This window comes from Oreochromis niloticus, linkage group LG3 (assembly GCF_001858045.2).
Source record: "Oreochromis niloticus isolate F11D_XX linkage group LG3, O_niloticus_UMD_NMBU, whole genome shotgun sequence".
NCBI lineage: Eukaryota > Metazoa > Chordata > Actinopteri > Cichliformes > Cichlidae > Oreochromis > Oreochromis niloticus.
Window position 1 is genome coordinate 80,066,189 of NC_031967.2, and position 27,463 is coordinate 80,093,651.

At 42.4% G+C, this 27,463-nt stretch overlaps 1 protein-coding gene across 1 annotated transcript; it reads left to right on the plus strand.

Annotated features, from left to right (window-relative positions):
- Positions 1-486: 486 nt before the first annotated feature.
- LOC112846024 (uncharacterized) lies at positions 487-25,470 on the plus strand. Its single transcript, XM_025905242.1, has 6 exons — positions 487-747; positions 929-1,039; positions 7,834-8,160; positions 20,185-20,355; positions 25,023-25,105; positions 25,444-25,470. Exons 1-6 carry the CDS (start codon positions 498-500, stop codon positions 25,468-25,470), a joined length of 969 nt encoding a protein of 322 aa, XP_025761027.1. The 5' UTR covers positions 487-497.
- The last annotated feature ends 1,993 nt before the right edge of the window (positions 25,471-27,463 follow it).

The window sequence follows — 27,463 nt, forward strand, 5'->3', positions numbered from 1 at the left end:
AATCCCAAAATCACCACTGTGAGCCGGTCTGCTGCACAAAGCTGACTGAAGGACTTGTGTCTGTCAGACCCCAAACACTCATAGTAGCAACTATCACAACCACATGAGGTGCAAAAGAGTAGTTAAAATTTGGGGGCTATTAGAACATCCCCTCAGTTTTTGTTGGGTTGTTGTCAGAAATTCTCATGGTGCTATCTTGTTTCCCGAGTTTGGGCTTTTTGTTTGACATTTTTGTTAGATACACTTCCTGCCTCTGACCTGCAGTCTGACCTCTTTTTTTTATTTGTAAGTTGTTAAGTTGCTAAATGTTTCTGTCATTCTGTCTTCTGACTTTTGTAAATGTGTCTAAACTTGATCTTTACCTCATAGTGACACATGAAATCTCTGCCTGTCTCTCCCCAGTTTCCCAGCATGCTTTGACTGTGGAGCTGTATGAGGGGGACTCATTCATCCTACCCTGTGAATTTCCCACTTTTGATCTGACTGACCCCTCAGTGATGTGGAGTCGCTCTGACCTCAGTCCTCCAACCGTCCACCAGCGTCAGCCTCAAGGAGACGAACTGAAAGATCAAAACCAGCGTTACAGCGGCCGAACATCCATGAAGACTGACGCTCTGGAAACTGGAGACCTCAGCCTGACCCTGACCAACCTCCAACTGTCTGACAGTGCCACCTACACCTGCTCCATCAAAGACAAGAGGACAGGAGGACAAAGGACAGTGACAAACATACAACTACAGGTCAAAGGTCAGAAAAAAAGCACCTGTTTTTTCTGACATCACTCAGAATTGTTTATTTTTTAATTATTTTAACACTGTCTGAAAAAACAATTTTGGCTCTATGATTGACGTACAGGACTATAATCTAATTCATTATTGTTGTTCAGTCAAAGGTCAAAGGTCACATAGTTCTTTGTGTTTTTCCACAGAATGGTTTCCAACCTGGGCCAAAGCTCTCCTGGTTCTCCTGGTTCTTCTGGTTCTTGTTCTCATTGTCTCTGGGGTTCTTTTATTTCATTTTCAGCAGTATTTCATGTCAGGTGAGTGTCTCCTACTACACTACCCATAATGCCGATGGTTAGCAGGTGTCCTCTGGTGGCTCCTTGACTGTGGCTCACACAAACTTGTTCCAGAAGCTGAAAGAGTTGAGAGTTACAAACAGCTGATACAGAGAGCTGAAGAGAAACTTCCAGGTTTGTTCCAGAAGTCAGAAAACCTCCTTCAGACTCAGTCATTGATCAGTGAAACAGCTCCACAACATGACTTTACTAAACAGTGTGTGTATTTCACTGGATTGTGTATGAGTACATAATCTTTATTAAAAGAGATAATGTTGATTGTCACAGTCAGCAGGAGCTGACTGTTCAAAGATGTGAAAAGGTGGACCCAATTGCAGATATGCAGGGAGGCAAAACAGGGGTTAAACAAAAGTGAATCATTTATTTTGGCTGGTAAACATAAACATAAATATAAACACAAAACTCAAACAAAGGCGAACATGTGCTAAACAAAAATCTACAAAATCTACTACGACAGCAAAAAGGATTGGACACCAAGCAGAGCTCTTTGATCTTGTGCACGAGGGAGAGAACTGTGACGAGCGCGGTTCATTCCAATCGAACCCCAGTCGCTCTCGTCTGCTCCCTCGTAACACTGCTCTTTATTGAGGTTACATGACTATGCATAAGTTCATTAATATATGACGTTTTAGACAAGCATACATGTGAACAAGGAATACCTTGTCTGTGTACCTATAGGCATGCTTGTGTGTGTGTGTGTGTCAAGATATGACCCTGTGAACGACTCCCCAAAGCTGGTGCTAGGAGTCTAGCGGTCCACCCAAACAAAGGGCTCTTATACTTAAACAGATACAGAGTTTATGTTCTCTTTCATTTATGTAACACACCATTGGCAGTTTCTTTGTCGTTCGGTTCGGCACGTACACACTCCCAGCTGCATGCCAACTCTCCCCTCTACTCTCTGCTCCAGCTTGACTATATCACGGCAGAAGAGAGGCAGTCCTCATTAACTCCACACACCTGTCCCTCCAACCTTCCTGGAACTTTTAACTTAACTTGAAATTAAAGAGAAACTATCAAACCTGCTCAGCTTAAGTTTGTATTCTCTCAGCTGCAGACTCACTGCTGTTTAAAGGTTTGCGAGCAAAGACTAGATATAAAAACAAACTTTGCACGTAGATTCAGTCTACGTACACATTTGATATGAGGTCAACAATTACAGTGTCTGTGTCCTCTATTAAGATCATATATGTAAAATTAATCTGGAATTTAACCTGTTCCAGAGCAGGTAAGGGTTGCAGCATACGTTACCATGGTGATGTACTGTGGTAAGAACCACAGGAAACACCTAACCCAGAGTTAACCCTGAAGTTATATAGCTAAGATGGCGACACCCCTAATACAGCGGCTCACTGCTCCTCACATTTGGTGCTTTGTTTTTTTATATATTTAAAATACAAAATATGAGTAACTGTATTCCTTTACACTTACTGTTTAAAATGGTGATATTCAGAATACAGTTATTTTGTTGAAATACATAGATTACACGGTGCTCTTTTCCTGTTTCATATTTTAGGCCGTGCCTTTCAGCCTCTGTCTCTGTCTCAAAAGCATGGCTGGCGGGGGGGGGGGTGCACTAGCATGGATAAAGAAACAACCATTTAAGCAATTGCTTCAGAGTATTTTCCTTTCCAACATTAGGCCCATAACCAATAAAATCAACGAATTAAGATTACAGACTACTTCAACAAGTGTGTACGGGACAGCAGCATTATACTACTTACAGACACTTGGCTGCAGCCATCAAGCCCAGACTACGCTATTGAGTTAGCATGCCACACGGTTCACCGTCAGTGCAGAAGAGGAAGATTTAAGACCAACAACAACTTATGAACAACGTATGACAGGAGGTTCAGCACCTAACCAACTACAAACCTGGAAATACCACATTGACTGAAGGTACCGCAACCCTTGCGAAGGAGCTGAACCACTTCTTTGTATGCTTTGAGGTAAAGGAAACAGAGGCAGCCAGAGCTCAAACATCGGACAGCAGCAGCAGCCCAAGCCTCATGCAGCAGGAACATGAGGTGAGGTGAGGACAGTGAACCCCAGGAAGGCCACCAGTCCAGATGGGGTGGCCAGAAGGGTCCGAAAAGAATGTACAGACCAGCTGGCTGGGGTCTTCACCAAGATCTTGAATGCTTCACTGTCCCATTCCTGTACCGGCCATGCCTAAAATTGCCTAAGCGAACCAACATTAGCAGTCTTAATGAGGTGTTTCGAGAAACTGGTCCTGCGTCACATAATGTGCTGCCTTCCACCCACACTCAACCCACTCCAGTTCGCATACAGAGCTAACAGATCAACTGAAGACGCATTTTTTGCAGTGCTCCACACCACCATCTCTCACCTGGAACAACAGGGGCAGTTAACAACACACAGGACAACTTTCTGCCGTTAGTCTCATTTATGAGCATTATTAGTTGTCTTCTAGCATCCAAAAGTCTGCGCGATGTGTTTCATAGTTTCTAAAAAGCCTTCTACAGTTAAATGTAACATCACTGAAACACCAATATCTGCTAAATGTTTTTTAAACCACACACAAATCAGATGTTAATCTGATTCTCCATCCCTCCATCTATACATTCTTTTCCGCTTATCCATGTCAGGGTCACAGGTGGGCTGGAGCCTATCAGCTACCTTAAGATGACAGGGAGGGTGCAACTGGTCAGGTCACACAGGGAGACAGACATTTCTACTGACATTCACACCAATAGGCAATTTAGATTTACCTTTTAATTTAACTTGTTGGGTAAATCTGATTTTATTTTTATTTTAGGGGACTTAAATTCTAACAGACAGCTGGTGCTTAGAATACATCTAAATAAATATTAAAAACATTATGTAATTATTCCTGGATGGGCTTGATTCTACACGAACAGCATCAACATCCACGTTCAAACGCTGCTCCTCTCAGTCGAAATTCATGTTTTCTTTCCTCCTTGTATAATCTTTTTTTGTTAGTTTGAATTCAAAATTCAAGGTTAAAGAAGCCTAACACATATGAACATCACATTAAAAAAAACAAGTGAATGATTCAGTCCAACATGTGCTCCAGTGAGACTTTAAACTTTAGTAAAACTATGAAGTCATAACACTTTAGTCTGAGCCAAACTGATTTGCTCAGTTGTGAATAAATCAGTAAAGGTGACCCGACAGACAGAACCTGAGTTAAATAAGTCCAGTGTTTAACCTTCACTGAGAACTAAAATTCAGCGGTTTTTAAGATGTGTGCTGGTGACCGGATATCAACTGATATTGTATTTTCCGGATTATAAGGCACTCTGTTGAGGAACAGGTCTGTTTTCATACATAAGGCATACTGGATTATAAGGCGCATTAAGTTAAAAAAAAGTCAGATAAGTCAAACTTTACTCAACTCATTGGTCTTGCTTCCTCCACTTCCGTACCATTGATTCATTCATGTTAAATTCTGTCACAGCTGCTCTATTCCCATGTTGTTGCAGTATATTAATGACTAACTTCATATTGTGGATGGATTATCTCAGTTGTTCTCCTGACTGAAGTTTGGTCCGTTTACAGCATCCTGCCATGCTATTGCATTTGTCTCTAACCATCAGGAACCCTCCCGTTTACTTTTATTGAGTGGAAAAAAGTTAGCGTTATTCCTCCAGCTTCACTGTGTTTATGTTATGCTAACATAGCTGTGTTGCTAGCGATCATGTAGCAGTTCATTATATACCAGCTAGTCCAACTTCAGTAACCCTACAATAGTCACTGCTGTTTAGTTTTCTGTATTATGTCGGAAGTGATAGCAGAGCTGTACGTTTGAATTTTTTCAGAAATCTCTCAGTCAGAACATGGTATGTCATGATTAGGTGGAAACTAGCGAGCTAACTTCCTACTAACTTGTAACTTGTAACACTGATCATTAGGGTTGCCAACCGTCCCTTGAAAAATGGAATCGTCCCGTATTTAGAAACAAAAGTACACGTCCCGTATTGAGCTGAAAAGGGACGCACTTTGTCCCGTAATACAGTGAGAATCAAAAGTAGTCTATAAATGTTAATGGAATTAATGCTTTGTTTGAAAACATAATTCCCAGCCCCTCTCCTGCTTTGTGACCAATGAGCTGACAGCACACTTATGACAATTCGAGTATGACCATTCAGATTACCGCTTAGCTCATTGGTCGAGGAAAGGTCGCTTACAGAGAAAATACCGGAAGACAACAGATGACCACAACAAGAAGCATGGCCAACAGGGAAACAAACGCCGACACTGCGGTGCAAGTCTCGGACGACAGTACACCTAAAGCTGGGCAGACACTGTGCGATTTTTTTTAGTCGCATTATTCAGCTCCTGCTCAAACTGCACAATTGACTCGCAGGGGTTATAAGTTCGTAGGTCATGATGCAGGTCTCACACTATACGGCCCGATGCTCTGATGCGACCTGAGTGCTCACACTGTGCCTCCATAAAATGAAGGTTATAACAGAAATTCTGTCGCTCGCTCTCCCTCTCTGTCTTTCACTCACACAGACACGCACACCACCACCATCAACTTTGCTAAATTGCTAATGAAAAACATTGATCAGGCAGCTGTGATTGAGCAGCAATGTAGATCCAACTATTTTTACGGTTGTTGTGGTCGTAATAATTTTGTGAGGCCACATCGAAAAGGTTCAGATGAGCTTTCCAAAGTTCTACAAGTTGTGCCTCCATCACTTGTGTCCAGCTCACACGCTGCACAGCCGTGCTGCTCCATCTTTTTCACCAACGTTTATGTGTTCGTGAGGTGTGAAATCCTCACGACCAGCATTAATCGCTTCTCATTACCCCCCATATACTACACGATGAAGGCCAAAATCGGTCCGATCACCAAAACGATTGCACGACTCAAAAATCGGCTCAAAATGGGCCAAAAATCTCACAGTGTAAGCCCAGCATTAGACCAGCATTAGACCAGCAATGTTTGTTCCCCTCAGAGAAAGGAAAAAAAAGGCTGCAAAGGTACAGGGAGGAATGGGAAAAGTTAAACACCTGGCTGGAAAAGTGCACGATAACACCTATAAAGCGCACTGCACTGTGTGCCGGTGCACTTTTTCCATAGGCATGCTTCTAATGGTGGGCACATGAAGAACATGAGGGGCGTGAAAGCTCGGGGAACCCTTAACCAATTTTTTGTCCACCAGGCCACGGCAGAAGCAGATATGGTATGTAAACACTGGTTTGTTTTTTTAAACCCTCTGGTTAAGGTTAATATGGGCATGTGCAGTGAATATGGCCAGAGGGGCTGATGGCGCGATATGGCAGCCTCGCTTCTGTCAGTCTGCCCCAGGGCAGCTGTGGCTACAACCGTAGCTTGCCTCCACCAGTGTGTGAATGTGAGCGTGAATGAATAATGTCATTGTAAAGCGCTTTGGGTGCCTTGAAAAGCGCTATATAAATCCAATGCATTATTATTATTATTAATATCAGCGCTATGTGGCCAGAAGTGTGATAATATAATTTATTTTGTGTAATAAACAACTGCAAGGATAGATGATTACAACAAATAGATGACTAATACATAAAAGTAATACATAGATGAATAATGATGATGAGTTATGATGCGTAATCATGGGAACAAGCGGGTTTACAAACGGCAGCAGCTGATTAGCGTTAGAAAAGCTGAAATAATACCTCAGCTGAAGCCAATTGTACTAAATGCACTAAATGTGCACTGTTACAAGAATGTTTTTCGTTCTATTGTTTTCTATTAATTTATATAATTTTAAGTTAAGCAGGACAGAGTTCTTTTAAAGAAAGATTTACTTACATTCTCAAAAGTTAAGCATGACAGGCTTCTGTTTAAGAAAGAGACCTGTTTTATTGTGTTAATGTTGTCAGTTTGAGCTAAAAATAAATGGCTAAATGATCATTTGTTTCCCATATGGTCATATCACAAAGAATATGCATCTACTTAAATCAAATTCAAGTCAAATGGTTAAAAAAACAATTTCACACACACACACACACACAAAAAAGAGCTACAAAATTCACCACACTGGGAAGGGTGGTCACCCGGCCCTGGCCATGAGGAGTCCCTTATTTATTTTTCAGGGAGTTGGCAACCCTACTGATCATCTTATTAACGATGAAAGAATTTAGACAGTTTGTAACTCTCAGTGATGCCGCAGTGTTCGTTTGACTTTGGGACCTGAAGTGGATGGAGTTTTGGACCCAGATTACTCTGCGAGGCGCCTGACTATGGTAGCCGTAATGCTCTGACAATCCATCAAACAACGTGGCTTCATAGCTTACCAAAGTCATACTAAAACATTGTTTGACACATTTTTGAGCGCTGTGTACCACATAAAATTGGTTCGAGGTCAGTGAGCAGCACAAGCAGAATTTATACGTAAGGTGCACCGGATTATAAGGCGCACTGACAATTTTTGGGAAAATTAAAGGATTTTAGGTGCGCCTTATGGTGCTGAAATTGTATATTCAATTATGAATATACAATATTCATATTCATGGAACTTCATAATTTTAGTGAGTGAAGAAGTGAAGAAGGATCCTAATTTACATGAACAAATTGGAATCTATTAGATATATATGATTGAAACCACTACAGCATAATTTCTTTAATACCAACAGTGCGTTCCTGTTTCTGTAGGAGCATATTGTGATAAATGGAATCAAAAGCCGCGCTGAGATAGAGAAGAACAGGAATAAATTATGTGCCAAAAGCCATACGATGGAGAGTTACTTTTACTACAGCTGATGTTGTGCTTTTTTCCTCTCAGTTTACAAGGTGGATGTGGATTCAGGGGTGGAGTCTGTCCAGCTGCCCTGCAAAACCACACTTCACCTGCCTGAAGACGTTAAAGTGGAGTGGAAGGAAGGTTCCATCTACCACAGGAAGGTCCACGTGTATGAGAACGGCTCTGACCAGCCTGACGATCAGCACCAGGTTTACAGAAACCGAACAAAGATAAATAAAGACCTGCTGAAAACTGGAGACCTCAGTCTTACCCTGAAACACCCCACAGAGACAAAGACCTACATCTGCACCGTCTACAGCTGGGAGGGAAACATCCTGCTGAAGAAACAAGTGGAGCTGAAAGTCAGAGGTCAGTGCTGTAGATACAGGTGAAAGATCAGAGGTCAGACTCATGATGGTGGTTCAGTCTCAGTGGCTCCATCCAATAATGTTACAGTGTTAGCATGTCTGATGTTTTTGGCTGATTTTTATTTGATTTCCACCCAAATGTAAAAGCTTCAGCAGATGAACTGTAGGAGCAAAGTTCATCTGTGAGACTTCATCTGAAAGGTAACATCTTCTAGTTTCTGAACATGTGTTTGTTTAGCATGTGGCTAAAACACAGGCTAAGCTAAGTCAGTTCAAATCTCAGTAAAAACCTTCTTTGGTCCTCATCTATAATCAGTTATATCTGAGTCACAATAACTAGAAGATGATTTCTAGCAGAGCTGTGAAAATCTCCACATCCTTTCTCCATGTTATCATCCAAAGCTGTGAGAAGTTTCAGAGCTCTGCAGCTAACAGAGACTTTCAGTTTGCTGCTCTCTTCCTCTGACAGCTCCATTCTTAGGGAGCGTTAGTTCTCTGTTTCACTTTATTCCACTTATTCAGTCTGATGTTCTCTGATCTGTTTCTCTTGTTTAGTGTCTTAAATGCTGCCAGTGCCTCTCTTTGCTTTAACCAACCTTTCTCTTTATTTCTGAGCTTTTTAAGGACTTTAACTGATGCATCAACCTTTGAAAATGGAAAGAAATCAGTCAGATTCATTGCTGCATCAAAGTGTCACATGTAGTTCTCCCACATCAGCTGGATTATATCTATAGCAGCAAACAGCAGCTGATCCACAAATCTTTGTCTGTGTTAATAAAGTTGGATCAGTTCAAATAGTTTGTTGCTCTGCACTTGAAAGCAGCAGTTTTTCTAATGCACCACCTTCATGTTTCCTTCATATTTGAATCCCCCTGTAGATACTGACAGGTAACCATGTCACACAGAGCTCAAGCCTTTGAATCCAGCTGTGATTGTTGATTTTCTATTGAATGGACTTTTTCAAATCCAGCTGTAGGCCTGTGTTTGTCAGCTCATTAACAGCTGTTTATTTAGAGATACGTGGTCCTCACAGGACAGCCACTACAAACATATGATTTTATAGAATATGATGCATTACTGCAGATTCAACACAATAGAAAGGATTTGAAAAGAGCTCAGCCTTAAACATGTGCAGCAGTAATATTGATCCATAGAACACTGAACATTTTTCTGCACGATGTTATGGAAATTTAATTAATAAAGCCTGCAGATACCGATTAGCACGAAGCTAATACCTTTAATACTAAACACAAGCATTCTTGGGAGACAGACACCATAACAGTGCACTGACAAGCAGTCTCGCTAACCATACCAGCACAGCTGTAGTTTTAAATACACGATTTAAATACACTTTTTGATGTTTGATACCGATATCATAAATTTTGATATCCGCTGATACCGATATGAATTTTATAGAGCGTATTTTATAATAAAACTGTTTTTTATATGTCTTGCTGCATTTTGTAGAAGTTCATACTCAAATTTTAAAGAAAAAACATTAAAGCTATTCTGTTTTATACCTTTATAACTATAACTATATTTTATTTTATACCTATACTATTTCATACCTTTATGCAAAAAATACACTGTAGCATATTTGCAGCTCTGGAGGCCAGGATTACTGAATTGGAGACTCGGCTTCGCACCCTTCATTCACCCGTAGCTAGCCAGGCCCCTGTAGCTGGTGCAGCCGAAGATAGCGTAGGCCCCGGTAGCTGTTCCCCGGCAGACCCCAAGCAGCTGGGGAAAGAGGGCGGCTGGGTGACGGTGAGGAGGAAGCATAGTCCTAAACAGAAGCCCCAGGTACACCACCAACCTGTTCATGTGTCTAACCGTTTTTCCCCACTCGGCGACACACCCGCCGGGGGTCAATCTCTGGTAATTGGTGATTCTGTTCTCAGACATGTGAAGCTAGAGACACCAGCAACCATAGTCAATTGTCTTCCAGGGGCCAGAGCAGGCGACATTGAAGGAAATTTAAAACTGCTGGCTAAGGGTAAACGTAAATACAGTAAGATCATAATTCACGTCGGCAGTAATGACACCCGGTTACGCCAATCGGAGGTCACTAAAATCAATATTGAATCGTGTGTAACTTTGCCAAAACAATGTCGGACTCTGTAGTTTTCTCTGGTCCCCTCCCTAATCAGACCAGGAGTGACATGTTTAGCTGCATGTTCTCCTTAAATTGCTGGCTGTCTGAGTGGTGTCCCAGAAACGATGTGGGCTTCATAGATAATTGGCAAACCTTCTGGAGGAAACCTGGTCTTGTTAGGAGAGACGGCATCCATCCCACTTTGGATGGACCAGCTCTCATTTCTAGAAATATGGACCAATTTATTAAACCCCCCCAAAATATGACTATCCAGAGTTGGGACCAGGAAACAGAGTTGCAGTCTTACACGCGTCTCTCCTCCTGCTACCCCCCCAAAAACCCATCTCCACAGAGACTGTGTCAGCTCCCAAACAGACAAAAAACAAACTAAAAACCAGCAATAAACAACTTAAACATAAAAAATCACAAAGAAAGAACAATACAGTATCCACACCTGAACCAAAGAGTAAAACAGTGAAATGCGGATTATTAAATATTAGGTCTCTCTCCTCCAAGTCTCTGTTAGTACATCTCGAAGCACAGGCAAGCGGGGCGATTTGGCAGCAATTTTTCTACTAGCTTCTAAATGTTTCTCTATTTTCTCTGTTGTACCTTGTTTTAATGACTTACTGTTCAGTGTAATCATTTACCGTTATTCCTTACTGTACTTTGGTGTACCCCCTGGTTTTAAACGTGCTATATGAATAAAATTGTATTGTATTGTAGTGAAGGTTACAAATGATCTTCTTATGGCCTCTGACAGTGGACTCATCTCTGTGCTTGTCCTACTAGATCTCAGTGAAGCGTTTGATACTGTTGACCAAAATATTCTATTAGCATGATTCGAGCATGCTGTAGGTATTACAGGTACTACGCTGCAGTGGTCGGTATCATATCTATCTCATGTAAATGGAGAGTCCTCTTCATACTCTAAGGTTAATTATGTTCCACAGGGTTCAGTGCTAGGACCGATTCTGCTTACGTTATACATCCTTCACTTAGGCAGCACCATCAGGGTTTACCTTACAATATAAAGCACCTTGAAGAGACTGTTGTTGTGATTTGGTGCTGAATAAATAAAAATGAATTGAACTGAATTACCAGTGAAGCAGCAGCATTCGGCCTGTTAGAGTCAACACAAATGTCTCCACCCACGCTCATGTTGTGCTTTGTTATCCTCTCAGTCCCCCAGGTGGAGGTGGAGGTGGATTCAGGGGTTACGTCTGTGCAGCTGCCCTGCAAAATCACACTTCAGCTGCCTGAAGACGCTAAGGTGGAGTGGAAGTGCTTACATGACAGCAAGATCCACATGTATGAGAACGCCTCTGACCACACTGAAGAACAGCACCAGGCTTACAGAAAAAGAACAAAGATGAATGAAGACCTGCTGAAAACTGGAGACCTCAGTCTGACCCTGAAATACCCCACAGACTATGACATAGACACCTACACCTGCACCGTCTACAGCAGGGAGGGAAACATCCTGCTGAAGAGAAAGGTGGAGCTGAAAGTCAGAGGTCAGTGCTGTGGATACAGGTCAAAGGTTATAGGTCATGTAGGAGTTTATTCTCTGAAAGCTTTTAGTTTAAATCTATATTCAATCCATTCAAATAATATAAATAACTTCAAAATAAAAACCTCTGGCATAATTCAAGTTTTGATAACATCAATAGTTTAGTTAGTTTAGTCCAAATCAGTGACTGAGTCAGCATGTTGTTGAAGTGAGTTGAGTGATTGTGAGCAGATTAGATGTGCGAGCCTCCCCTGTAGAGAAAAAAAAATCTTCTCCAGAGTTTCCCACCTCATGTTTTCCTATGTCACAGCTGATTGTCAAATCCATGTAAGCTCAGTGGCAAGTTTCCAGAGATGATTGGACTCTGAGCAGAAATGATCCATGTTGGACTGAATTTAAGAACAGATCATAAAGTCCTCTGTGTGCCCAGCCCGTCTGTCTGACCATCTTCATCAGCTGCTACATGTTACTTCCATATCTCTCCTCCGTGGATGTGTCTTCTCTCTGTCTCTTTCATCCTTTCCCATGGGATAGTTGCCATCTCACTCTCTGACTTCTTCTCTTACAAAATAACACGTAGCACATTTTGAATTCTGCTGCTTCAGAGGAAACGTCACAGTTGGAGATATTCAGGCTGACTTTTTCACAAGTTCAGTGTTTCACAATAAAAGCCTGGTTAAAGCCTTGGTACTACTCTGATGTGGGCGTGGACAGCTGGAGACTCCACAGCTGAGGAGTCCTTCCTGTTAGACTTCTTTGAAGTGCGCTTGAAATCCACCCGGTAACAAAAAGGGAAAAGCGGACGTCTGCACCATAGATGGGCAGTAACGCGTTATTGCAATACAATTACTTTTTTCAAGTAAAGAGTAAAGTAAGGGACTAGATTCACTAGTTCATAATTTCAGGCGGAAGAAAAATAATAATAATACTACGAATAATAAATCTGTTGAATAGTAATAAGTGTGCCATTACATAGGCACACTTAATTACTATTGCAAAAAAGGTAATTAGATTACTGTTACTTTCCTGTGAGCACGCTGCGTTACTGCGTTACTAAAACTGTGATTTTTTTTGCAAGAGTGGCTCTTGACAATGACGTAAGCGAGTGCGACGTTCGTGGCAACAGTTGTGTAGAGATCAATGGATAATATATCAAGTGCGGGAGAGAGTATGAGCATGCAGCGTTTAAAGCGTGGAAGTACTGACCTTACTTTGAGTTTGATTCCGTAAAAAGTGACAAAAACATTAGTGTCCGTTGTGCGTGGGAAGAAAACTTCTTTTTACAGCGAAAAAAACCCCTAAACTTCCGTACAAGCACCGAGTGCGCTACCATACGGGAATGTGAAATTCACAGAGAAACTCCTGGATTCTTCCACTCATATGACAGCTGCGACACACCTGCACCACGGCAAATCTCCGCCTGCCCCACTCCTGCTAAACAGGTGAAAATAGAGCAACAGGACCGCTGATTCTTTGATTTTCCTACTAATGATTTGTTTTATTTTTACTAACTTACGCAGACCTCTGCAGTTCCAAGAAACACAGTCAATCAATACTTCTGCCATATATATTCACATATGTTAAAGCTGTACTATTACATAAATACACACATATATGTACAAAAGAAAAGCACTGTACCATGTTGAGAATTTACCGATTTGAGAGAGCAACCCTTCCCACACCCCAGCCTGTGTAAGAACATACAGGCATCCCTTAACCCCAAAAGTACTTCCGCCCACTTCTTGGAACATGTCCACCCTAAACCAAGGAACTATTCACCCAAGTTTAGCAACAGTTGTTAGAGTAATTACAATTAAATAAAAGAATTTAACTAAAGAAAAATAATAATAATAATAATAACAATAGAAATAAATCCACCTTGTCAAGTTTTTACTCTCACACATTTGACACAATAAGTGAAATTACTAGTAACTCTTGTTAAGAGAACAAAACAACCCAGCTTTGTTATAACAACCCTTTGGCAATATAATAAATTGTTCTGTCCAGTGTGGTTCATAAATACAGTTAGAACAGAATTAGTGATCTACCATCATATACCTTATCAAACATCTTGTACTTGATTGAGGCTCTTAATGTAGGCGTCCACGTCTGCTGGTGTATCGAATACATGCGTACGTTCCTCGTTGGTCAAAAGCAGCCTCGCTGGATAAATGATCCGATGTTTCCACAGTCCAATCTCCCGCAGCTTCTTCCTCACACCATCGTACTGACGCTGCTGTCTATATGTCTCTGCAGGCAGGTCCGGCAGGAAGGCTATCTTGTTGTCCTTATACGTCAGTTCTTTTGTCGTCCTAGCGGCTTTCATGATGCATTCACGATCTCTGTAACTTAAGCACTTAATTATAAAAGTTCTCGATTGGTTTGACTTGTGATTATCCTGTGCGCTCTCTCCAGGACAGGAGGGGGGATTTTCAAAATGTCCCATATAAACTTCTCCATGAAAGTACGTGCATCTGTACCTTCTTCTTTCTCAGGGATGCCGAGGATTCGGATGTTATTACGCCGACTTCTTCCTTCCAAGTCCTCCACCTTTTTAGACAGAAATTTGGCCTGTCTTTCAAGGCATTCCATTCCATATCATTTTTCACTCAGAAACACTAGATCTGAGAACAAAAGACTTTATTTACAGAGTTCGTGTAGGTACACAGAGCAAACAGAAAGGCAAGGAGCACTTCAAAGATAAACCATATGTCACGACCGGGCGACCAGACACAGGTAAGTGGACTCAAATGCAGACACCACACGGAGGCTCGGAGGTATAGTGCAAACGAACAATTTATTTTGGCACTCAAAAAATGGCACACCACGAAGGAGGTAAAAAGAAACAAAAATGCTATACGTGAACTAAGGGCGAGAGGGAAAACATAGACCTCTGAACACTGGCTACCTACTAACATAAAGTTTCTGATTATGGTACTAAGAATCTATAGCTACAAACACACTGTGATTGGCAAGGGCTAGCAGGTAAAGCTGTTACTAGGGATGCTGAGAAAGTAAACAAGTCCTGGCTAGACTATCTCCAAAATAATTGTTAAACCAGTAAACAAGAATCTCACTGCGTGTGCAGCAGCAAAGTCCAAAGGAAATAGTCTCTTTATCGGGCTGGGCAGGTTATTTGGGATTTTCCGGAGCAGGCATACAAGGTACAGGGCCACAGGGTTTCTCTGAGTCACTGTAATGAAAGGAGTGTAGAGGCAATGCGAGCCCCACGCAGCAGTCCAAGAAGTGGTGGCAACAAAATACATAGTCTTACTTGTCTGGGTTGACGGCGAGGCTAGGAGGGGATTAGTGGTCCGAGTGAGGCTAAACCAGTTTGTGTACACTCACTGTGAAGTGTTGGGCAGGGAGGCAGGCAGGTGAATAGCGCCGAGAATAGTAAGCAGGCCAGCGACGGGGAGTTGAGTGGTTACAGGCAGCAAGATCCAATCCACCGTGAAGCTGCAGAGGCAAGTAGACAGGGTTAGCTTGACGAAAACAGCAAAACAGGGTTTACCGAGCTATGACTCTCACTAACGTGGGTTAGCTGACATTCCGGCGAGGAATGTTTGAGAACGCTGGTCTTAAGAGCCTCCCAGCAAATTACATACAGGTGCCACAAACGAGGGGTGTGGTGACCATGACAGTATAAACTTAAATGGCGCACAGAGGGAAACAATTCAAATCAAATTAGTTTTATTTATATAGTGCCAAATCAAAACAAAAGTCACCTCAAGGCGCTTTATATTGTAAAATATGTCCTATAATAATAGATACAGAGAAAAACCCAACAATCATATGACCCCCTATAAGCAAGCACTTTGGCGACAGTGGGAAGGAAAAACTCCCTTTTAACAGGAAGAAACCTCCGGCAGAACCAGGCTCAGGGAGGAGTGGCTGCCGTGACAGGTTGGGGTGAGAGAAGGAAAACAGGATAAAGACATGCTGTGGAAGAGAGACAGAGATTAATAACAGATATGATTCAATGCAAAGAGGTCTATTAACACATAGTGAGTGAGAAAGGTAAAGAGAAAGGAAAAACTCAATGCATCATGGGAATCCCCAGGAATCCCCCGGCAGCCTACGTCTATTGCAGCATAACTAAGGGAGGATTCAGGGTCACCTGGTCCAGCCCTAACTTTTTGCTTTAGCAAAAAGGAAAGTTTTAAGCCTAATCTTAAAAGTAGAGAAAGTGTCTGTCTCCCGAATCCAAACTGGAAACTGCGAGTGAAGTGCTCTAATAGGGTGATATGGTACTACAAGGTCATTAAGATAAGATGGGGCCTGATTATTTCAGACCTTGTATGTGAGGAGCAGGATTTTGAATTCAATTCTAGATTTAACAGGAAGCCAATGAAGGGAAGCCAAAACAGGAGAAATCTGCTCTCTCTTTCTAGTCCCTGTCAGTACTCTTGCTGCAGCATTTTGGATTAACTGTTTTTAGTACATCCTGATAGTAATGAATTAGAGTAGTCCAGACTGGAAGTAATAAATATGGCCTGCAGTGCGAGAGCGAAGTGCTCTAATAGGGTGATGTGGTACTACAAGGTCATTATGATTAGACGGGGCCTTGCTCCAGCATTTTGGATTAACTGAAGGGTTTTCAGGGAGTTTTTAGGACTTCCTGATAATAGTGAATTACAGTAGTCCAGCCTGGAAGTAATAAATGCATGAACTAGTTTTTCAGCATCACTAAAAGACAGGATATTTTTCCAACTTTAGAAATGTTGCGCAAATGGAAGAAAGCAGTCTTACATATTTGTTTAATATGTGCGTTGAAGGACATGTCCTGGTCAAAAATGACTCCAAGGTTCCTCACAGTGTTACTGGAGGCCAAGGTAATGCCATCCAGAGTAAGGATCTGCTTAGATACCATATTTCTAAGATTTTCAGGGCCGAGTACAATAACCTCAGTTTTATCTGAATTAAGGAGCAGAAAGTTAGCGGCCATCCAGGTCTTTATGTCTTTAAGACATTCCTGCAGTTTAACTAATTGGTGTGTGTTACCTGGCTTCATGGATAGATAGAGCTGCGTGTCATCTCCATAGCAGTGAAAATTTATGCTATGTCTTCTAATGATGCTGCCTAAGGGAAGCATGTATAATGTAAATAGAATTGGTCCTAGCACTGAACCCTGTGGAACACCATAACTGACCTTAGTGTGTGAAGACGACTCTCCATTTACATGTACAAATTGGAGTCTATTAGACAGATATGATACAAACCACTGCAGTGCAGTACCTGTAATACCTACAGCATGTTCTAATCACTCTAATAGGATATTATGGTTGACAGTATCAAACGCAGCACTGAGGTCTAGCAGGACAAGCACAGAGATGAGTCCACTGTCAGAGGCCATAAGAAGATCATTTGTAACCTTCACTAAAGCTGTTTCTGTGCTGTGATGAGCTCTGAAACCTGACGGAAACTCTTCAAATAAGCCATTCTCTCTCTTGGCGAAGGCGGTCGCACTTTTCTTCGCACTTACTTCACTTATCTTCCCTGCTTAGCCTCTTATGTCCTTGTCTAGTCTCATGTTTTTTGTATTACTTTTCCCTGGAACACTCTCTCACAGTCTGTTTCTAAAACCTAAAAGCGAATTATGGATTTGATCAACTGGTCCCTGAATGCTATTGACACCCTTTTCTCAACGAGATGTCTGGGCTCGGGTGAGCCTAAGTGTCCGGGTGGTACTTTCCCTGCCGGATACATGATGGATGGGTGGCAGAAATGGAGAATCGTGTGCCTGGCGGGAGTGTCGATTAAAGACGCTGAAGATATCTACCTATTCTGAACCATGATAACAGGGTTCTTGCTGATCAGAGCTGGCTTGGCCCTGGCTTATTAAGAAAGCGGAACCTGCTGTTCAAACCCCCACAAGGCTGCCCGCTGGGATTGAAATGATGGGACGAGGTGTGAGTTCTCAGAATGGGCTCATTGAGTGCAGCACGGATAAGATCTTGGAGAAGCTTACGGCTGCCGTGAATACTCAGAATAACACCTCTGAGCGCAAATTGGATTACATCTTGGAGAAGTTCAATGGAAGACTGTTTACTTAGCCTGACAGGGCGAAGGACACTGTCTCAGCTGAACTCTGGACACGCACACACATACACATACACTGATATACACTCACTCATCCCCCCTCCCATTCCAAACGCCTTCGATGCTCCTGGGGAACACGGCAGGTCTGGGCCCACGCTGGAATAATAGCGCAGGGCAGGATGACTGCTGTGTTTGCTTTGGATTATTCCTCACCCCCCACCCATCCCTGTGGCTTGTCACCTGCTCCGTAATGTTGTGCTGTGGACATTTATATGCTTTCTGTGCAGAGGAGGGTTTTTTTGTTTCCTGTTCTCATGCTGTCCTCCCATAGGAGCCCAGCATGACTAGAGGTCTCTGTTTTTTCCTCTTGTACCTTCCCATTGTAATGTACATTTAAGTGTTTTTCTGTAATGCTACCGATCTCCGACCTGTATCCCCATGTGTTGTCTGTGTTGTGTGTGTAAGGTCGGGGGGGGGGGGGGGTGTCCCATTTCACTACAGGGCAACCTGCATGTGGCGACTAAATCATTGATTGATTGATTCCTCTGCAGATGATCTGTTAGCTGTTTGACAACTACTCTTTTAAGGATTTTTGAAATGAAAGGAAGGTTGGAGATTGGCCTATAATTAGCTAAGACTGCTGGGTCTAGAGATGGCTTTTTGAGTAAAGGTTTAACTACAGCCAGCTTGAAGGCCTGTGGTACGTAGCCGATTATTAGAGATAGGTTGATCATATTTAAGATCGAAGAATTAATTAATGGCAGGACTTCTTTGAGCAGTTTTGTAGGAATGGGGTCTAAAAGACACGTTGATGGTTTGGAGGAAGTAATTATTGAAGTTAACTCAGAAAGATCAGTTGGAGAAAAACAGTTAAATGAATATCAATGGTACTGTAAGTAGCTTTAGATAATATTACATCTGTGGGATGATTATTGGTAATTTTTACTCTAATGATAAAAATTTCATTTGTGAAAAAGTTCATGAAGTCATTACTAGTTAACGTTAAAGGGATGGTTGGCTCAGTAGAGCTCTGAGTTTTCTCAGCCTGGCTACAGTGCTGAAGAGAAACCTGCGGAGGGCTTTCTTATAAAGCAGCAAACTATTTCTCCAGGCTAAATGATGATCCTCTAAATTTGTGACACGCCATTTCCTCTCCAGCTTACGAGTTATCTGCTTTAGGCTACGTGTTTGAGAATTATACCACGGAGTCAGGTACTTCTGATTTGAGACCTTAGTTTTCACAGGAGCTACAGTATCCAGAGTTGTACATAGTGAGGAGGTAAAATTATTAACAACATAATCGACCTCTGTTGGAGTAGCGTTCAGATAGCTGCTCTGCTCTATGTTGGTACAGGGCATTGAAGATGATAACAGTGGGTGGATTATATTCTTAAACTAAGTTACAGCACTTTCAGAAAGACATCTACTGTAATAAACTCTACTCCCCACTGCTGTGTAATCAATTATTGAAAATGCAGATGTTATCAGAAAATGATCAGACAGGAGAGGGTTTTCAGGAAACACTGTTAAATTGGAGTAGTCACTGTAAACGAGGGAAACAGGAGTTAGCTAGTAAGCTCGGATGCCATTTCAAGGTGAACATAGTGAATGAAAAACAGTCGTACTTTGGAGCAGGCGGAGGTGTAGCTTAGTAGAGGGAAAGAGGGTCCGGGTGAGAGGACATGTGATCCGATGATGAAATCCATGAGAATCAGAATGCTGGATGGGGATGCAGTCAGGTGAGCATGTGAGAGAAACTGCGATCTGACCAACTATGTCTTCAGGCAGTTTAGGGCACTGACTTAGCAGTATCCAGTGATTTTGCATGTTTGCAGACTATCTGGCAAAGTGTGATTGCGAGCGTTGGTCTTAAGAAGCCGGCAGATCAAATTACATACAGTTACAGCCTGTCAGCGTTGATGAGGTGGTTCTGCCCACGGGTAGAAACGTCGGCACTGAGGAAGAACCCAGCAATCACCTGGACCATGACAATTACCTCAAGATGCTAAGACCGGACACAACTTTGCCTCAGTGAGCTTTTAACGATAGACAGTAATGGAGGACCAATGCTTGTAAGAGATCCAAGTGAAACAGATGGAGTTAAGAGCTCTAACGAGGGTGATGAAGTTTTGATCTTGAGCACTGTTGGGGAGACTGAGGTAAATAAAGCAAAGCACTGAGCCTTCATAAGGGAAAGAAACTAAGGAGAACTTTGATCATAAGTCCATGACCTTATATACAAAAGGATTAAGAAATATATTATAGTCATCATCAGCTCTGTGCTAATAACTGCTTTATTAGACATCTATATTCATGACAGTAGCTCATCTCTCATCTAATCAGAATTTCTAATTTTGTATTTGTTTTCCTCCCAGACTGTCAGTTGGAGGTGGATTCAGGAGTGGTGTCTTTCTGTATGCCGTTCAAAACCATAGAAAACCTACCTGAAGATACTAAAGTGGAGTGGAAAGATGGGAGCTCCAGAACAGTTCACGTGTATGAAAACGGTTCTTACCAGTCCGAAGAACAGGACCAGTTTTACAGAGGCCGAACAAAGATAAATGAAGACCTGCTGAAAACTGGAGACCTCAGTCTGACCCTGAAATACCCCACAGACTGTGACAGTGGAACCTTCATCTGTAAAGTTTGGAGCGGTGGAAAGATCCTCGGATCAAAAAAGCTGGTGCTCCAAGTCAAAGGTTTGATCCATTGTTTGTCTTTTTTTTCCTGCCTTGTCACTGATGACAGACTTCCTGGACTTCCTGACTCTCGCATCATTTCATCTTCTAATTTTTTGCTATTCAGCCATGCTCATGTCTGTGTCCAGAATCTAAATATCCTTTGTTCCTAATCACAAATGTGGTTTCAGTTGTTGAAAAGGATTCAACCCATTTCTATTTCAGGTGCTTATGGAAGGATACATATAGGCTTATATATATATTAAAAAAAAAACGCTACAAGGTTCTCCCTTTTTAAAATACAATTCCAATGCCTTTAAATTTTGTAAGAACATGTATTAGCACATAGGCCTACATCAGGGAACTAAACAAAGTCCATGATGCCACTGAATGTTTTCTAGTGGTTTTCCACCAGTAGCAGGCTTCCACCTCAGTGTGAGTGAATGTTCAACCAGCAGAAGGGTTCAAAACCTGAAAATTTGCCTAAATTCAATTCAAATTAGAAAAAAAGACGAACTCACTCATTTCAAATCCTTTTCATTTATATAGCGCCAAATCACAACAACAGTCACCACAAGGCACTTTATATTGTAAGGTAAACCCTACAATAATACACACTGTAAAAACCCAACAATCATATGACCCCATATGAGCAAGCACTTTGGCGACAGTGGGAAGGAAAAACTCCCTTTTAACAGGAAGAAACCTCCGGCAGAACCAGGCTCAGGGAGGGGCGGGGCCATCTGCTGCGACCGGTTGGGGTGAGAGAAGGAAAACGGGATAAAGACATGCTGTGGAAGAGAGACAGAGATTAATAACAGATATGATTCAATGCAGAGAGGTCTGTTAACACATGGTGAGTGAGAAAGGTGACTGGAAAGGAAAAACTCAATGCATCATGGGAATCCCCGGCAGCCTACGTCTATTGCAACATAACTAAGGGAGGATTCAGGGTCACCTGGTCCAGCCCTAACTATATGCTTTAGGAAAAAGGAAAGTTTTAAGCCTAATCTTGAAAGTAGAGATAGTGTCTGTCTCCCGAATCAAAACTGGAAGCTGGTTCCACAGAAGAGGGGCCTGAAAACTGAAGGCTCTGCCTCCCATTCTACTTTTAAATACTCTAGGAACAACAAGTAAGCCTGCAGTGTGAGAGCGAAGTGCTCTAATAGGGTGATATGGCACTACAAGGTCATTAAGATAAGACGGGTCTGGTTATTTAAGATGTTGTATATGAGGAGCAGGATTTTGAATTCGATTCTGGATTTAACAGGAAGCCAATAAAGTATGCTCTCTTTTTCTAGTCCACTAGTCTCTCCATTGTGAACTTCTGGGCATTCCTTGCTGCACTGTACAGGATACACCACATTGTTAAGTTTGTGTTTTGGAGTTTTGGTTTTCGGGTGAAGACGTACATTGGAGAGACCAAACAGCAACTTCACAAGTGCATGACACAACATAGAAGAGTCACCTCCATGGGACAAGACTCAGCAGTCCATCTGCATCTAAAGGACAAAGGTCTAGGGGTGGGTTTTGATCATCGATTTATCGATTAAAATCAATTCTGACTTGGATAACGTGATATCGATTCATTAAAATCCTGAATCGATTTTTTAATATAAATTTATTTTGCCCGAAAAGCCAGAATTTCAGGTTAAACCTCACAAAATTTCAACAACCACCAAACAGCTAAAACAGTAAATGAGAGCAGGTACACGGATTCTGCACAAAGATGTAAACACAAAGCGCAGACCCGCCGACGGATCAGAAGCAGTGAGATGTCGCCTTTCTCACCCAACTGCACGGACACGGTCAGGGCTGAAAGCCGACTGCTCGCTGATTCTGATGTTTCGGCGGGTCCGTGCTGTGTGTTTACTCCCTTTTTGCACTGATTCTAAAGCTGTTAGTTTTATCTCTCTCCAAACAATATTGACTGAACCAGCAGCAAAAGACAATCCAAACTACGCTTCACATAAACATCGTCATGAATTCCCTCTGACTTTTACTGTTTAGTTTCTACCACGATAAAATCACACTTCATGCACAGCTCTCTCTCTCTCTCTTCCTCTCTCTGTATACTTCAAGAACAGTTTCCCATCTAAAAATCTGTTTTCTGCATTATTTGCTTGCTTGTTTCGCACAAGTCTACTGTAGTTTACAGCGCTGACGGCTGCTGTTTATTCATTCCTTTACTTACTTCCGAAAAGAAAACCCAATTTCTGCCGTTCAACAGGCTTCTGAACCAATTTAAACTTTTTAAAATTATGCAAAATGCAAAACGCTTAGCCGTGTCTCTAATAAAACCGCTGTAACGTCAGAGGTAACGTTCATATGTTGATTAATGGTTTTCTTTCGTTTTTGATGTACTGCAGAATATTTTTATAAAATCCCAGGCCAGGAAAATCACCTTCATGTTTTTCTGTGTTTTATCTTCAGCTACTTTGACACAAAGGCGTCTGCTGTGATGCTCACACCTTTGATAAAGTCTTGCGTGTGTCAGCTTCCTTTTTATAGATACAAAAATATGTAAATGTACTGATCTGAATTATGATATTTCTGAATGTCTGAGGCAAAATTTACCACATTCAAATAGAATCGAATCCAATCCAATTGATTCTAGAAATCAGTGATGATACCCAGCCCTACAAAGGTCACTCTTTCGAGGATGCCAACGTTCACATTTTGGACAGAGAGGACAGATGGTTTGAAAGAGGAGTGAAAGAAGCCATTTATGTCCACTGTGAGCGACCATCTTTGAACAGAGGTGGTGGTTTATGACACCAACTGTCTGCCATCTATAATCCAGTTTTGAGTTCCCTCCCCAGACGCCTCAACGCCCACTCACACCCTGGGCCATCTGACCTCAGGAAATCACATGACAAGGTGGGGCCAGGTTTAACAATGAGCTCACCCAAAACCCTGGCTGATTGTGATCCACACCCGTTTTCACACCTTGGCTCATGCAATTAGGTAGAGGATCATCAGGGGCTCCTTTTGTCCCTCTTTGTGGGGTTTAAATCTGGGACTCTCCACCATTTGACCCTAGAACTGAAGAAGCTTCTCAGGTGAGAGATGAAACATCTTCAAGCAACCTAAAGAAGTCCAGATGCTTTTCTTTCTAAGCTCCTTAGACTACGATGACCTGGATGACTGAGAACATTCACAGACACTCTTTCATGATCAACACCAACAGAATAATATTTCAGAACAATAATTTCTTCCTCCAAAGGCTTAGAATTATTAAAATATTCCCAAACAAATCTATAATTGGATGTGTGTTGTGCAACATGATGAATAATCTAAATGAGTTCAAGTCAACTCAAAAGTATCATAGGCCATTTTCGCATTACATAGGAAAAGTAACAAAAGATATCCAACACAGACTATCATAGTGAATAGGGTTAATGGACTCAGGTGCGAGATTCCTTGCAGAGTGACAGTGAATTTATATATAATGAAAAAATAAGGCAACAGTTCGAGTCTGTAATCCAAAAGGGCAGTGCAGTGATACAGTGACTTCTCCCCGCGGTGACAGTGCAGTGATAATCCAAAACAACTTCTTCTTGTGCCTGCTCCTCCTCCAATCCCTGGATCCTGGGATTGGAGATGAGAAAGATGAGAAAAACACACGCACGGTAACTTAAACGTTCTCTCTCCTTCACACACTAGGTACACTAATCGCAACGACGCTACCCGATTTAGCTCAACGTTCCAGCATTGGTTGTGACCCGACCACACCGTTAAATAGGTCTGCTTCGGATTAGTAGCAGCCGGCAAAGTTATTAAGCACAGGTGCGGCGATTCCAGCTCAGGATACTCCCCCCGGGTCAGCTGCCGTTCCATGCTACGGCTTCCGGAAGTACATGTTCCCGCATACAAACACACATGCACAGGATGGAGAGGAGAACACCACAAAGTACACACAAACACAACAAAAATTGGCAAGGCGACCGGTGAGGACCGTCTAGCCGTGACACAGACAAAACTACAAAAATCAAATTGTTCACTCAACACTAGAACGATTAATTTAACATTCAGCCATAATGATAACACAAAAAACAGGTATTTAATAAATAAAACCAGTAATCAGACGTTTGTTTGTTTTTTTATTCAAAAAAATTATACACACCCACTGCTGTGCTAAGAATTCTGGGATAGGTTGGGCCACCAAGGATACACCTGACCCATCTTTCAAATTCGGGGAATGAAGGACGCATTTGTTGGCCGCATTTGGAGCAGCCTTCGAATTGGGACAGACTTCATCGCATCGCTGTGACGTAATCGCAGCAAACATTTCTGACACAACTTCACCTACTTCCAAGATGCATGGAAAGGATAAAAAAACTCACAACGCAGGGATTCCAGCAACACTTAATTAACTGCTTAGATAATTGAGTTGTTCCCTTTTTTAAGTGTTGCTGGACATAACCTGTGTTGTTGTGACGTAATCAGACTTCAAAAGCAGCCTCAGAAGGATGCAGATTTTGAATTGAGATGCAGCCTTTGTATAGCTCATGTTGTGTTTGTTGTCCTCTCAGACTGCCATGTGGAGGTGGAGGAGGGGGCGGAGTCTGTACAGCTGCCCTTCAAAACCAACGAAAACCTGCCTGAGGCTGCTAAAGTGGAGTGGTCACATTGTGATCCATTAATGTTGGCCCATATGTACGAGAATGGCTCTGACCAGCCTCACAGGCTGCACCTACTATATAGAGACCGAGTGAAAATACATAAAGACCTCCTCAAAACTGGAGACCTCAGTCTGACCCTGAAACACCCCACACACAGAGACAGTGGGAGATACAGATGTGATGTCTACACTAAGAACATCTGCATCAGAGGAAAGACAGTCCAGCTCAAAATCAGAGGTTTGTGTGTGTGTGTGTGTGTGTGTGTGTGTGTGTGTGTGTGTGTGTGTGTGTGTCTGTGTCTGTGTCTGACCGTCTTGTGTCTCCACTGCAGGGAGAGTCCAGGACCAGGATCAAATAAGGGACATCAGGAACAGAATCCTCTGATGGCAGATCAATCAGTTAGAAAATAACCAATGGTCTTTTTATGGCAGCTGACTCCGGTTTACTTTGCATTCTTATTCTTCTCGATCTGAGTGCTGCTTTTGACACCATTTCTGGCTCTATTCTTCTCAGTAGGCTAGCCTCCATCGGTATGTCCCATACTCCAATAAATCCGACCTCCTCTTGGTAGGCACTAAATCAACATTATCCAGAACCAACAGTTTCTCTGTTACTATCAATAACTGGCCAGTCTCGTTTCTTCCTCTGTGGAATGTTTGGTTGTCATCCTTGACAGTACTCTATCTTTCAATTCACACATTAATAATGTCACTCAGTCTGCATATTTGCGCAACATTAACCATCTCTGTCCTTTTCTCACTCCACATGCAACTGGTGTTCTTGTCCATAGCCTTGTTACTTCCCAGATTGATTATTGTAATTTGCTTCTTTTTGGTCTTACTCAAAAATCCATCCACAAGCTTCAACGCATCCAGAACTCTGCTGCCAGTATTACCACCAGGACCCCTTCTATCCATCACATCACTCCTGTCCTGCAGCAGCTTCATTGGCTCCCAGTCAAATATCGTATCAATTTCAAAATACTCATACACATTTAAGGCTATTCATCAATTCTCTCCTCCATATCTGTCTGATCTGGTTCAGCTGCCCATCCCATGTCGGTGTCTTAGATGCTCTTCTTCCCTTTCACTCTCTGTCCCTTCCCCCCATCTTGCCACCATGAGCAGCAGGGCTTTCAGCTGCTCTGCTCCTCAACTCTGGAAATCCCTACCTCCTGATTTAAGAAATATCTCTTCCTTCTCTCCCTTTATGTTCCAACTCAAAACTCACTTGTTCAAAATAGCTTATCCCACATAACCTCTCCACTCTGCTATTTTATATTTGTTTTATGTCTTATGCTTTTATGATTGTGTAAACTGCTGGCTTTTATGTTGCTTTTATTATTCTACTGTGTACAGTGTCCTTGAGTGTTTTGAAAAGCGCTTTCAAATAAAATGTATTATCATTATCATTATTATTATTATTATTATTATTATTATTATTATCATTATTATTATCTGTGTGTTCTTTGATTATTGATCAGCAGTGTTGGGGAATAATGCAATACATGTACCGCCGTTACGTATTCCATCCATCCATCTTCATCCGCTTAATCCGGGGCCGGGTCGCTGGAGGTAGCAGCCTAAGCAAAGAAGCCCAGATCTCCCTCTCCCCAGCCACCTCCTCCAGCTTATCTGGGGGAACACCAAGGCATTCCCAGGCCAGATAAAATCTCTCTAGCGTGTCCGGGGTCTGCACCTGTCGACTAGCGGACGAACTCTCCTTTCCAGTATCCTGGCATGGACTTTCCCAGGGAGGCTGAGGAGTGTGATCCCCCCTGTAGTTGGAAAACACCCCCCGGTCCCCCTTCTTGAAGATGGGGACCAGCAACCTTGTCTGCCAGTCCAGGGGTACTGCCCCTGATCTCCACACAACATTGTAGAGGCGTGTCAACCAGGACAACTCTACAACATCCAGGGCCTTCGGGAACTTGGGGTGGACCTCATCAACACCAGGGGCTCTGCCATCAAGGAGTTGTTTAACTGCCTCAGTGACCTTGCCCCTGGAAATTGGCAGGTCATTCCCCTCATCCCCAGACTCTGCTTCCTCCTTGGAAGACGTGTCAGTGGGATTAAGGAGGTCCTCGAAGTATTCCTTCCACCGCCTGACAATATTCAAAGTCAGCAGCGCTCCGCCAGCACTATACACAGTGCAGGTAGAGCACCGCTTTCCTGACGGTTTGCCAGAATCTCTTCGAGGCAGTCCGAAAGTATTTTTCCATGGCCTCTCCAAACTCCTCCCACACCCGAGTTTTTGCTTCAGCCACTGCCCGAGCCGCATTCTGCTTGGCCTGTCGATACCTGTTGGCTGCCTCCGGAGTCCCACAGGCTAACCAAGCCCGATAGGACTCC

Excerpts from the sequence above, each read along its gene's own strand:
- LOC112846024 (XM_025905242.1), top strand. The coding sequence starts at position 498 with ATGTGGAGTCGCTCTGACCTCAGTCCTCCAACCGTCCACCAGCGTCAG. Across the intron at positions 20,356-25,022 it reads ACAGGACCAGTTTTACAGAG|ACTGCCATGTGGAGGTGGAG; the intron begins GCCGAACAAAGA and ends TTGTCCTCTCAG. Across the intron at positions 25,106-25,443 it reads ACCTGCCTGAGGCTGCTAAA|GGAGAGTCCAGGACCAGGAT; the intron begins GTGGAGTGGTCA and ends TCTCCACTGCAG.